General features: G+C 36.0%; 1 protein-coding gene across 1 annotated transcript; it reads right to left on the bottom strand.

Annotated features, from left to right (window-relative positions):
• Positions 1-2323: 2323 nt before the first annotated feature.
• Positions 2324-12451, bottom strand: LOC106050543 (collagen alpha-1(XII) chain-like). Its single transcript, XM_056004855.1, has 9 exons — positions 12299-12451; positions 10849-10941; positions 9117-9346; positions 7725-7890; positions 6328-6504; positions 5652-5750; positions 4743-5002; positions 3493-3658; positions 2324-2664 (listed from the first exon to the last, which is right to left on the bottom strand). The coding sequence occupies exons 2-9, from the start codon at positions 10922-10924 to the stop codon at positions 2447-2449; spliced, it is 1392 nt and encodes a 463-aa protein (XP_055860830.1). The 5' UTR covers positions 10925-10941; positions 12299-12451; the 3' UTR covers positions 2324-2446.
• Positions 12452-13020: the final 569 nt, after the last annotated feature.

Raw genomic sequence — 13020 nt, 5'->3', positions numbered from 1 at the left:
TCATATACACTGTTCATCATACAAAAATAATATCACGGTTAATGCAATCTTACCTTTTCAATTTGTATCAGGTTCTTGGATAAATTAATTCTTAGTTTTTACCCCTAACTAGTGTGGATATCAAAGTCTGTAATAAAGTACTAGAAAGAAAACACAAGATAATACACAGATACATTTTTTTTAAATGTTGACCTATAGACTCGGTTTTCGTTTAATTAATTTAAAATGATCTTAGATTGTCATCCCAATGGACCTCATTCACCAATCGTAAACAAACAATATTTAGTCACGTGATAATATTGATAAAACAACGGGAAAAAAACTGTCACGTGATAGCCATTGTGTATTACAATTAGATCATAATTGGTATAGAAGAGATAGAGAATCACGTGGCTAACTGTTGTTTGTTTACGATTGGGGAATGGGGTCCGTTCTGTTGTCCTTTTCAAACCTCTTCCTACTATTCTTTATAGCCACAGTTACTTGGAATGATTCACGCATTAACGAACTGGAATAATTCATCCAATTATACATTGTGCCTTTAATACACAGCATTTACTTCTAAATCTCTTTAGAGAATTAGGTATTTTGAGGTTTTGTTAGAGGCAGGGTCGAATTGAAGGAGCTGGAGGCCTCTACACTTTTTCGAAACTTTTAATACAGATCCATTTATTAATAAAAATACCAACATCTAGGAAAGTGTCATATTTTATAAGAAAAATAACACAGTACTGAATATTTAAACTTATTTTTCTTCTTTAAAAATATATTTAATAAGCATATTTTTGTTTTAAACATTTATACTTTTGAATTTGTTGATGGCGAGGCCCTGGAATGACGTAGCGTCGTAAAACCTGAGCTGCAGTTACATGTTACAAGAACGCTTCAAGTGGACACATCTTAGTATACGGAAGATAACTCTATTTTAACGCTAGACATTAAAGGATTTCGTCAAGAATGTACACATTTTTAATGTAAGAAAGCTCTGTAAAAAAAAAAGAAAGACAAATGTACTGACTAATCTTACAAGATTACAAAGAGATTTTGTGTGACAGAAAGTTTGTGTAATCACACAAACTCAGAGGCAGCCCTCGACTGACATTAGTTTAAAATTATTCAAGCCAAATCTTTAATAATATCAAAACGTAATAAGCTATTTCCTGATATTTAATCTACAAAATATAATGTTATCTTATCTTATATAACACAATTGTCACTTTTAAAAAATAAGATGATTACGTCCTATGCGTCATGCATTCAGTCATGCATATCAACCAATGACCTAAATTCTGACAAGTCTTTTGTTTTCCTTGCTAGCTCAGACAACCCATTCCATGCTCTAATAGCGCTAGGGAAGAAGGAGCATTTGTACAAATTTGTCCTAGCATATGGAACGAGGAATGTGCCCCTATCTTTGTGTCTTTCTGAGTATTTTATTAATTTTTTTTTGTTTTTGTATTTGAAGATTATGGTTCAGTGTTTTATGTATAATTGCTACTTTACTTTTGAGACTTCTATCCTGAAGGCTTTCTAAATTTAGTGATTTTACTCAAGGTGTTACTCTAGTCTAATGTGAATATTCGTTTGTTATGAATCTCACTGCTCTATTTTGTGTCTGTTCCAGTTTCTTAATGTTTTCTTGAGTTATGGGGTCCCAAACAGAGGATGCATATTCTATTATTGCCCTAACCAAGGTGAAATAACATTTTAGTTTTATGTTCTTATTTGATTTATAGAAATTTCTTTTAATAAGCCCTAATGCTTTCTTTGATTTTTTGATAGTTTCATCAATATGTGAAGTCCATGATAGTTTTTCATTTATTATAACACCTAGGTATTTTTCATTTTTAGTCTGTGTTACTGGTTTACCATAATTAAGATAAGTGGAATTTATTTTTTTTTTAGTTTTTTTGTTACTCTTAATAAAAGTCCTCATATTGTAAGTAACTTCTAAATATTTCTTGAAGGCCCTAAGCTAGAACTTATATTGCATAGAGGGAAATCCGACCCTGGCCCCACACCATCGGGAGTGGGCCCCTAAATGGTCGTGGGCACGGGTTCATTGAACCCCTTCGCGCCATGGAAGCTACGCCACTGCCTTTATACATTTTATAAGGCAATTATTTCATTTTGCTTCTTGCATTGCAAAATTTTCAAATAAAATTTACATCAATAAATACAGTGTTTGCAATATCTATTTCCTCATTTGTTTTTCACAGAAAATAAATAATGTTTTTGTTAGGTGTATGCATATCTTTAAGATATGCATTTTTAAACAAATGGCGAGTATAATAATAATAATAATAAAAAGAAGTCGACGAATGCTATTAATAATTATAATAATGATAACTATAATATTTATTATGCATGAAGAAATTCATCAATAGATAAAAAGTACAACTGCATCGATCCTTCCTCTACACTAATGTCGATTGCAGTCTTGTCTCTACTTGAGCTTGGCTTGCAGGTCGCCTGCTGTACGGCATGTGACACTGATTAAATCTTTGCTGATGTAGTCCAGGACGATGTAGTCTTGTGAGTAGAAGACGTACTTGTCGTCACTGGCCACAGCCTTCAGTTCGCCTTTGTTCACGTCTGCTCCTATGCCAACGGCCAGGATGGTCGCATCAACAGCTGCCTTTAAGTTGTTGGCTGCCTGTACGGCTGTATTGCGGCGGAGAAATAACATTCAATGAGTGTATACTTATATTATTCTTAAAGTAACTTTAATAGAATGTGTAATAGCACAGTTCAAACAAGCAAAAGAAAAAAAGAATAGTCTTTAAAAAAACTAAATTTATTTAAGGGAGAAAACTTCTAATTAATACCATTTATTTCAAGATGGCAGGTTTAGTTCCCTTTGCGAATAATGAAAGAAAACGAATTAATTGCTATAAAATTAATTATTTAATTGGTAAACTTTTTATTGATTCGTCGTCGATTATGAAAAATTATGAAAAACTTGATCCGAGAATGGGAAGGTGGAATAAAAATCGTAACAAAACGTAATAAAGGGAATAAATCCATATATGCATCCACATTTTTTCATTAAGTAGCACATATTGTCATTATTTTGACATTAAACCAAATAATTAATTACTTATAATTAATTAACTAATTGATTAATTGTTTTAATTGATTCAAGGTCTGTTACCCACAACGAATAAGTGTGAAAAATTTCAACTTGATCCAAGAATGGGAAGTGGGAGAAAACTCATGTTCAAACTTTTCACCAGACACACAGACCGAGTGAGTTGACATAAGCTTTGTAATAATCCCCCTCTCCTTTTCCAAAGTGAGTAGTAAGTTACATAGTTGTAAACTTAAGTCCTATAGTTTATCAATAGCCTACTTCCGTAGTCTGCTACACACAAAAACTGTCTATTTATGGATTCACTTCCACTATCTGACGATATCCATAAAACACAATTTTTTAAAAGTTTGAATAGAAACTCCCCCCCCCCCCAACATTTTCGATAAATATCTACTTACTCTCAGACTTGTTGTTGGATTTACCGTCAGTCATAAGGATAACAATGTTGGGTGCATCGGCTCGACCACCTGCCGCCTCACCAAACATATTCCACTCAACGACTGCGTTCAGAGCCTTGGAGGTGAAGGTGCCTTTTGTATTTGGGTACTTTACGTCCAGAAGTGCCTGTAAAAGAGAGCGATTCTCAATACTATTTGTCAGTTCGTGGGCCATGGTATTCTAGCACCAATGTTTAGTAGGTGCTCAATGTTTGAACGCACTTTCTTTGTTGCCTTGTGTTTATGCTTATGGATTTGTTTTTGTTTTTTGTTGTCATGCTAGTGTAACTTTACTTTTATCTGTGTACCCCTGTTTAGGGTGAGTTTCTTAGGCATTACTGCATTTCGAAGTTGTTTCTCTGCCATAGCGTATTGGACTAGACCTATGTCTCTACAGGTAGCTAGTTATGGGATTATCAAGTCAACACTGGAGACTAGAGTTGGGCAGTGGGCCAGTGTTGTGCGCACTAATGTGTTGCGTTGTGGGATAGAAAGGTGCAGAATGATTGTTTAACTAACATAATCACAATATAGGCAGTGGACAGCTGCCTGGTCGTGCGGTTTGCACGTTGGACTGTCATTCAGATTTATCGATGGTCCAGGGCTGCCGCACGCAGAGAGGCATGAAAAAATAAAACATTCTTGTAGATATTTCAGTTAGGTAATATTATTTGTATTAGATTTGTATTATTTGTATTATATTATTATTTATTATTTTTTTTTTTATAAGCCTATATTTCTATATGATGTTCATGGAAAATGGAGAAGGGGGGGGGCAATACATTTTCTTGCCCCGAGCGCACGTCGAACTAATTACGCCTCTGCTTCGATATTGATCAAATTTGACAAGGGAATTGTTCACTTTGAAGCGAAAAGTTTGACCCGGAAGAACATGTTGAAAATGTCACGCGGATTTACAGACATGAAACAATGAGCGTTAGACATATATTTGTATATTTAGAAACTTTCATATGTGTGTGCTACATAGTAATGGACCTCATTCCTAAAAACGAACGGTCACGTGATGACCATGAATAAAGCAACCAACAAATGCGGTCACGTGATATCCACGTTTGATCACGCTTGATTCGAATTAGGTCGTAAGTTGTTTAGACAAGATGGGACACCACGGGACAAAAGGGGCGCTGTTTACGATTGGGGAATTTTTTTAAAGTAACTTCTGTATTTTATAAGATATTTACGTCATTTACCTTACTGAGTGAGGCATGGTCCGAATAAGTCTTCAGATCAAACAATTTTACCGGAGCAGCGTTGAAAATCAAAGCTCCGAACTGGACTTCCTCGGGTCCAACGTTAAAATAGCTTGTCACAGTAGAAGCGAAGAGAGTTTGATTCAGCCATCTTTCAGATTTAATGCTGGTGGAGGCGTCGATGACGAGGATAATGTCCGCCTTAGTGGTGTTTTTACACGGCGTCGGAGTGGATGGCGGGTAGGGGGGTCTTGTGTAAGCTGCTAATAAGCAGAAAATGCAATCGTTGTAACCTTTGATGTCATTTTTCCCTACGGTAGTTTCTAAATTAACTGGACATTATTCAGTTGAATAAGAGTTAACAAAAACTTTTTAGGTCTAGTTTAACAGAAATTATATTTGGTCATGATCTATTTGAATATATTGTGGTCTTCACAAATACTTTATTTAATTGTAGCGGCCAAGTATAAGGGCACGTGAACGCCATGAAACCATCCTAATTTAAAAACTTGTTTAAGCCTTACTTTAAATCCAGCGTATGGGGGACGAACGTATGCCAAAGAAGTCTTTTTTTGGTGAGCTAAAAGGTGGTCGACATAACAGAGGTGCTCCACGGAAACGCTTTAAAGACCAGCTTAGGCGCCAACTTGCCTTAGCTGACATAGAAGAGAGCACCTGATTGCATGCGGCTGTAGAATGAGACAGCTGGTGGTCACTCACAAAGGCAAAGTGGGGCTGCTTAGACACGGGAAATACTGCATTCCTCATTAATTTTTGGACTCGAAGACAAGCCTTATTTGTATTAAATCCAAAACTCTTGAATCCAAAAAGAAAGGCACTACGACTGGATCTAGTGTTGTAAGATTGTCTGAAAGTAGTAAATATACTTTAATGTAACTAAATCTTTACCAGTTGTTGTAGTTGTGGTTGTAGTTGTAGTTGTCGGTTCCTCTGTGGTGGTTGTAGTTGTCGGTTCCTCTGTTGTGGTTGTAGTTGTCGCTACTCCACCTGCAAAAATAATTTATTATATACCTCAATACAGTAAACGTATTTTATAGAATCAAGGTCGTATCCCCCAAGTTCGATTTGCATTAGGGCCAAGGGCGTAGCTAGGAATTTGAGGACCCGGGGGGGGGGGCTTGACCTCTTCGGGGGGGGGGTATTTTGTGTAATATTTAATTTTTAATGTAAAAAACGCTCCTCCCCCACCCTAGCTACGTCACTGATTAGGGGCACGACATACTCTAACGCTTTGTAACGGTCACGACTTATTTTCGATGGTAGCACTGTCTCCCTAAATGACATGCCATGGGAGGTCTACATTGACGCCATGGTTTTATTCAAACACACTGAAGAAATAGGTGTAGAATATATTTTGATTTTTTTTTTGTTTTGTTTTGCTTTTAAACTCAGTTAAATAAACTAAGTGCTAATTTAAGTCACACACAATTCTTGTTTACAACACACTCGTCACTTCCCGCAAGTCCCTTAACTCCCAAGTAGCCAACACTTGACCTTGTGTCACGGTTGGCCACACATAATAACCGTGTCACAACAAATATATATATATATATAAAGAACTTACATGTTTTCCTAACTAGATCTTTTTCTATGCCCGACAAGACGCTGAAGTCTGTCACATTAAACACTAAAGATGGATCGCTGGCTATGACACCAAGCTCCTGTGTTGACTGTCTTAAACCAATGCCGATGGCTATGGTGATGATGTTTCTGGATTTTAACTCTTTGGCTGCCAGTTTAGCTTTTAAAATGTGTCCATGGAAACAAAGAAAGGCACCACAATTAATTAAGTGTTATACTTACAGCGTGTAGGTGTGAGAGAGATAAAAGGAACATAGATAGATAGATAGATAGATAGATAGATAGATAGACAGATAGATAGATAGATAGATAGATAGATAGATAGATAGATAGATAGATAGATAGATAGATAGATAGATAGATAGATAGATAGATAGATAGATAGATAGATAGATAGATAAGACTAAGACTAAAACTAAGACTAAGACTAAGACTGCTTTATTGATCCTTACGGAAATTTGTTGTGATTACAAGGACTCGTTTCTCATATAAAGACAACACAACAGAAACATATACATAAATACAACAGACAACATGAAGAGTTCATTCAGCGACTACACACAGGTATCTTGGTGCATTTCATGTTCCCTGATCAATAAGTCGCGGTGATAGAGTCTGACCGAGTGAGGTACGAACGAGTTTTTGTACCGCTCCGTTCTTGTTTTGATTGACAGCAGTCGCCCACTTCGCGACGACCTGGCGTAGTTCTGATGGAGCGGGTGGCCGTTGTCTTCCAAGATTTTTTCGATTATTCTTAGGCACGTTTGTTCAAAAAGTTCCTTTAAATGTGGTAATGTTGTGAGTGTTATTTTTGATGCTTTTTTAATGATGTTTTCTAGACGTTGCAACAGTTTAGATGAGGCTTTAGATAGACAGACAGACAGACAGACAGACAGATAGAGAGAGAGAGAGAGAGAGACATACATACATACATACATACATGCATACATACATAAAGACATACATACATACATACAAAGAGAGGGAGATAGATAGATAGATAGATAGATAGATAGATAGATAGATAGATAGATAGATAGATAGATAGATAGATAGATAGATAGATAGATAGATAGATAGATAGATAGATAGATAGATAGATAGATAGACGAACAGACAGACAGACAGACTTATAGACAGACAGATAGATAGATAGATAGATAGATAGATAGATAGATAGATAGATAGATAGATAGATAGATAGATAGATAGATAGATAGATAGACGAACAGACAGACAGACAGACTTATAGACAGACAGATAGATAGATAGATAGATAGATAGATAGATAGATAGATAGATAGATAGATAGATAGATAGATAGATAGATAGATAGATAGATAGATAGATAGATAGATAGATGTCTTCATTCCGACATACTTTTCTCTGGATATGTTGAAAGCCCGTCTGTTATTACAATGACAATGTTCGGCGCCTCATCCCTGCCTCCTGCCTCAGTATCAAACATTTTCTTTTCCAAAACCTCCATTAGCGCCTTGTGGGTGTGCGTTCCACTCTTGTATGGATATTTGATGTCCAAGATGGCCTGTTGGTTTTTTAAGTAATTGTTTAATAAAACTAATCAACAAGCACAGGATTATCTTCCTATTGATGTTACAATTTAACTCTTTATTTATACTCCTTGCACTTTCTATTGTCATGAGACATTCAGTTTATAAACTTATACAACTATATAAATCTTGCTAAATATTAACAACATCGCCAGAAACCTAGTTACACACGATATATAAAGCTAAGCCCTTGCTCACTTACTGAACAACATCTAGCCACGTGATAATATTGATAAAACAATGAAAATTACGTATCACGTGACAGCCTTAATGGATTGCGTAATTTGTATAGAAATGTTGTTTGTTTACGATTGGTGAATCAGGTCCATTCTCTCTCTTGGTAAATGCGAAAAACTACGAAAATTTGAATTACATTTACCTGGTTTCATGATTCGTAATATGGACAAGGGTTTACATTCTCAAAATTATTTTTGTTTTCGCAGTTTTGTCCCAATAAATTTTCCTGTATTCGACCAACAAGTTTCTTTCCTCTATTAAGCACTCAGTAGCTAAAAGAAAAGTAGATTACAATGGACGCCATTGCTGCCAGCCTGCCTCTGGTCTAGAGAGACGAATTGGTAATTAACTAGAGACGGTCGTTAGCAAAGAGTCCTTTGTGAGATTGAGTCCACAGAGATACAATCCATTCAAACAATATAGCTCGGTGAAAACTAAACTAAAATCACATTTAAAGATTATTGTCTAAGACTATAAATAGTGTTTTAAGTTGATATGAGCTACATGCTTTACCTAAAAAATCATTGTCCAAATAGACTTTTAAGTTGATATGAGCTACATGCTTTACCTAAAGAATAATTGTCCAAATAGACTTATAAGTTGATATGAGCTACATGCTTTACCTAAAGAATCATTGTCCAAATAGACTTATAAGTTGATATGAGCTACTTAATTTCGTTAGAGAATCATTGTCAAAATAGTATTTTAAGCTAATATGAACTACTTACTTTGCTTAAAGAATCATTGCCTTAATAGTCTTTCTGCTTGATATGAGCTATAGCTACTTTTATTTTTGCTCGAAGAATCATTGTCTAAATAGTCTATTAAGTTAATATGAACTACTTACTTTGCTTAAAGAATCATTGTCCAAATATTATTTCTGCTTGATATGAGCTATAGCTACTTTTTTTTTCTTGAAGAATCATTGTCTAAATAGTCTATTAAGTTAATATCAACGTCTTACTTTGCTTAAAGAATCATTGTCCAAATAGTCTTTCAAGTCAAATTGCTTTGTTGGGTTGGCGTCAAATATCAAGCAACCAAATCGAACTTGAGTTGGACTGACAGTAAAATCTCTAGTTATATTGGAAACATAGTGTTTCTGAATTTCAAAGTTCTTGTCACCGATGGAGGATGAGACATCCAATATAAATATAATGTCTCCTAATTCAATATTGCATGTTTTAACTAGCCCTGCAAAAGAATATGAATATAAATATAAGATAATATTAGATATTAACTCAAAAAGTTTAGAATTAGTGTTTGCAAATGTTTTCCCTGAGTGCACGATGTCGATGCTTACATAAGTTACAGAACTGGATGAAATGTACAGGCCGTTGGGTGAGAGGTTATTGGGTCTGTTGTGCAATGCGGTGAGATGTGTGGCAGAGTGGCAAAATACGCTTGTCTACTTATCAATGTGGCTTGATTTCGAATCCCGATTTGATCTGCTTAGTGTTTGCTGATCGCTTAAAAGCAACTCGGAAACCTTCTCCCAGATACCCCCTACCCCACTGATCCACAAAAGAGATTGAACCGAAACACTCTGAGCATAGTAAAATAAGTAAAGTTTTCCTTTGAGACCTTGTGATCTATAGGGCAGATGATGTAAAGATCATCTTTTTTTTCAGTGGCCTACGGTTAACGAGGGTGTCATGTGGCCAGCTCAACGACAAACCGCCTTAACTTTTCCTAACTAATGTCATGGACTCAAAGTCTTCACCAGGATTCTAACTGGGGATCCCCAGTTCAGAAGCCACAATTTACCACTCAGCCACCGCGCCTCTGAGCATGCTAAAGCATTAAAGTTGCGCTATACAAAAGCTTTCAAAGTGATAGAGGGAGAGGGGGGGGGGGGGCTCCTCATAGGCGGTAAACATTTTCTAATGATATCATGTGGTAAGTATCGCTTCCTCTTCATGTCTCCTGTATATCCATACTATGCTATAAATGCTTCAAAGGTTGACATATTAAACAGTGTCCATGTGGATGATCTATGACAATCAACATTAGAACATGGCCTTGCTCATAAATTAAGTCTGCAGAAATTGGTATCATGTGAAACGATGAAGGCGGGGCACCTTTTGTCTTCAAAAGCGCGAGATTCCTGTAGATGAAGCTCTTTAGCCTGGCTAAGACAATTTATCCAAGAGTGGGCTACTCTGATTTAACCCCCTTTCTCTTCAGCCGGAGTGAAGTCCCCCTACGGTATTAGGACTATAAGATTTATCCAGCCCGCTAAAACTGAATTGGTGACAGATAATTTTATGGCCTCTCTTTAAATCGCACCAGGTAAAAAGTTGGAAAAGAAAATGACACACAGGCAATTCACGATATATTTATCTAAGGTAATGTTTCCCAAACTATGTTCCGCCAGGCTTGAATAGGTGTTCCAAGAACTACTGGAATAATTAGCTAGCAGACCACCACCTAAATTAATTTCTCTTAAAAATAAGCAAAGTGTTCCGCTAAATACTCAGAATGTGCGAGGTATTCCGTTAGAGAAAAGGTTTGGTAAACACTGATCTAAAGCTACTTAATGTCCATCAAGTGTTGGCTCATCATTGGGCTCTCCAGACAGAATGAAAAAAATGTTTAGGTAGATATTGATTAGTCTGGTCGTGACCTTATTTATAGTTTATGCTAAACGTTAATTGAACGCATGAGCAGTACTAATCAGAACAAATTCTAATTACCGGCTGCAGTGTAGGACGCCATGAACAAAAGTGATAGCGCAGTAGTCACCAACTTGCATAGCTTTGAGTTGAACATTTTGATCCAATTTAAATCTAAATAAAGATAGAGAAAAAAAATATACACCTATATACACATAACATATTAAGAAGGCAGACAATTAGTTTGTTGTATACTTGAAAAAATATTATTATAGTCTTTGGAATTCATACGTTGAGGCCACCAAAAATATAAGTCAGGACCAGGTGACTTGGTTATGTTAGCTTTATAAAAAAGTAAACATTTCACTAGATATATTCAATAATGCAAAAGTATGAGGAAAAATGAGAAATACACTAAAGGTGTGACAAACCAGAGCCACCTGGTTGTGTGCTACCACCGGCATCCCCTAGCGTCCGCAGTAGGCTTGAGTTATAATGTAGCACTATTTGATTGTGATGTTACGTATGATATCATCTGTATATAAACGTGTAAGACTTTATGTTGTCTTTATGTTTTAAAATTTGTTTTATGAATTTTTGGCTATAGAAAATGTAAATATATGAATATAAAGTAAATTTAAGTTACCCGTAGAATAACTTTCGGAGGAGAATATTTATTTAAAGATTAGTTGGTTTAAAATTGTTAAGAGGTGCTGTAGCACTAGCGAAGAATCAAACAGAAGAATCATACCGGCGATCAGGAATAGACTAATCAAATAGTTGGCATCCATCTTTCATTTTAGATGAATTAGTACATTATTAGTACATTCTATGGGCTGTTACATCTAAATAGATAAGCTCTATAAATGATTGTATTCGAGTGTACATCTTTAATATCTACCTCTCTATCGGAATGTCTAATTAGTTATTCATTACACATTTCATCAAATATAGATTGAGACAGTCAGACAACTTTCTCTTGTAAACCCGGCCAAACCAATCACTAATTACACTTGAATTTCTAACATGGCCCTAAAAGGCAGGTGAGAGTTTTATTCTGTTCGTTTCAATGTTTCTGATGTTCAATCAGAGTTGACGAGAATCTACTTCCTGGCTCAAGCCTCATGGAGGGTGTGAACCCGGCACCATCGAGACGATGAACGATAGTCCAACGCGCTTAACGCATGACCAGGCATTGTAGCACAGGCATGACGGCTTGCCAGTGTAACATACACCAGGCGATGCACATACTTTTTAAAGATAGATGAACTGCGTTATTTATCTCAAACTGTTCGCTACAAAATCGCCACAAACTAGCCCAGTAGCCACCAGATCTGCTATCATAAGGATTTTCATTCGAATTGGATTTGTCATGACAAAGATGACCGACCTGCAAAAAGGTATTGAACTCAAGACATTTAAAACCAATGTTACAATCTTTACCACAGAAGTGCAGTGACTGATACATTGCCTAGAGATGTTATGAGTCAAATATTAAGAAAAAAAATTAATTATATTTCAAACTGATTACACTAAGTTAAGTCCTGGCTGTAACTCAATTATTCAAATATGATCACTCAGTTACGTTTGTGATACAATACCAACACTGTCTCCAACTTATATAGTGACTCGACTCGAACAGAACACCTCCGCGCGATTGTTATAGCCTTGTGTCAGCTTGTACGCTTTCTGTTGAGACCAAATGCACTGGCAAAGTCAAATTGTGGAGCTGCATTCAAAGGCGGAATAAGTTGGAGACTGTACACGCCGTGGCTCTAGAACACAAATATTTCAAGCGCAGGATGTTAAACACATTTTTTTTTTAGTTTTATCTAGATTTCAAAAAAAATCTTCCATTAATTTATACATCGAATATTTTACTTTTACATAAGCCTATAATGGCAATGTCTTTGGCTCCGAAGATTTAGGATGTGTGCAGCCAGGGGCGTAGCTAGGGTGGGGGAAGGGACGGTCCAAATTTGAAAGTCCCCCAAATGAGTGTGGAAATTTATGTTTTCACATTAAATATTACGCCATTATCTCATGTCATGATGTCAAAAGACAATTTACAAACTGCCGTAAACCTTTTAAATGATAAAATTTTGTATTTAGTAGCAGCATAGGTTTTTTAATTGTATATTTATTACCTGAAAGTGAAAAGACTTTAAAAACTCTAGGACCGACGTTTAAAGTGGATGTCATGTAACCGCACAACTACCATCCTCAAAGTATGTCAGGTACTCATTAGAGTCA

Source organism: Biomphalaria glabrata, chromosome 11 (genome assembly GCF_947242115.1).
Source record: "Biomphalaria glabrata chromosome 11, xgBioGlab47.1, whole genome shotgun sequence".
NCBI lineage: Eukaryota > Metazoa > Mollusca > Gastropoda > Planorbidae > Biomphalaria > Biomphalaria glabrata.
Note: the sequence above shows the minus strand (reverse complement) of the source record. Positions and strands in the feature narration are given on the sequence as shown.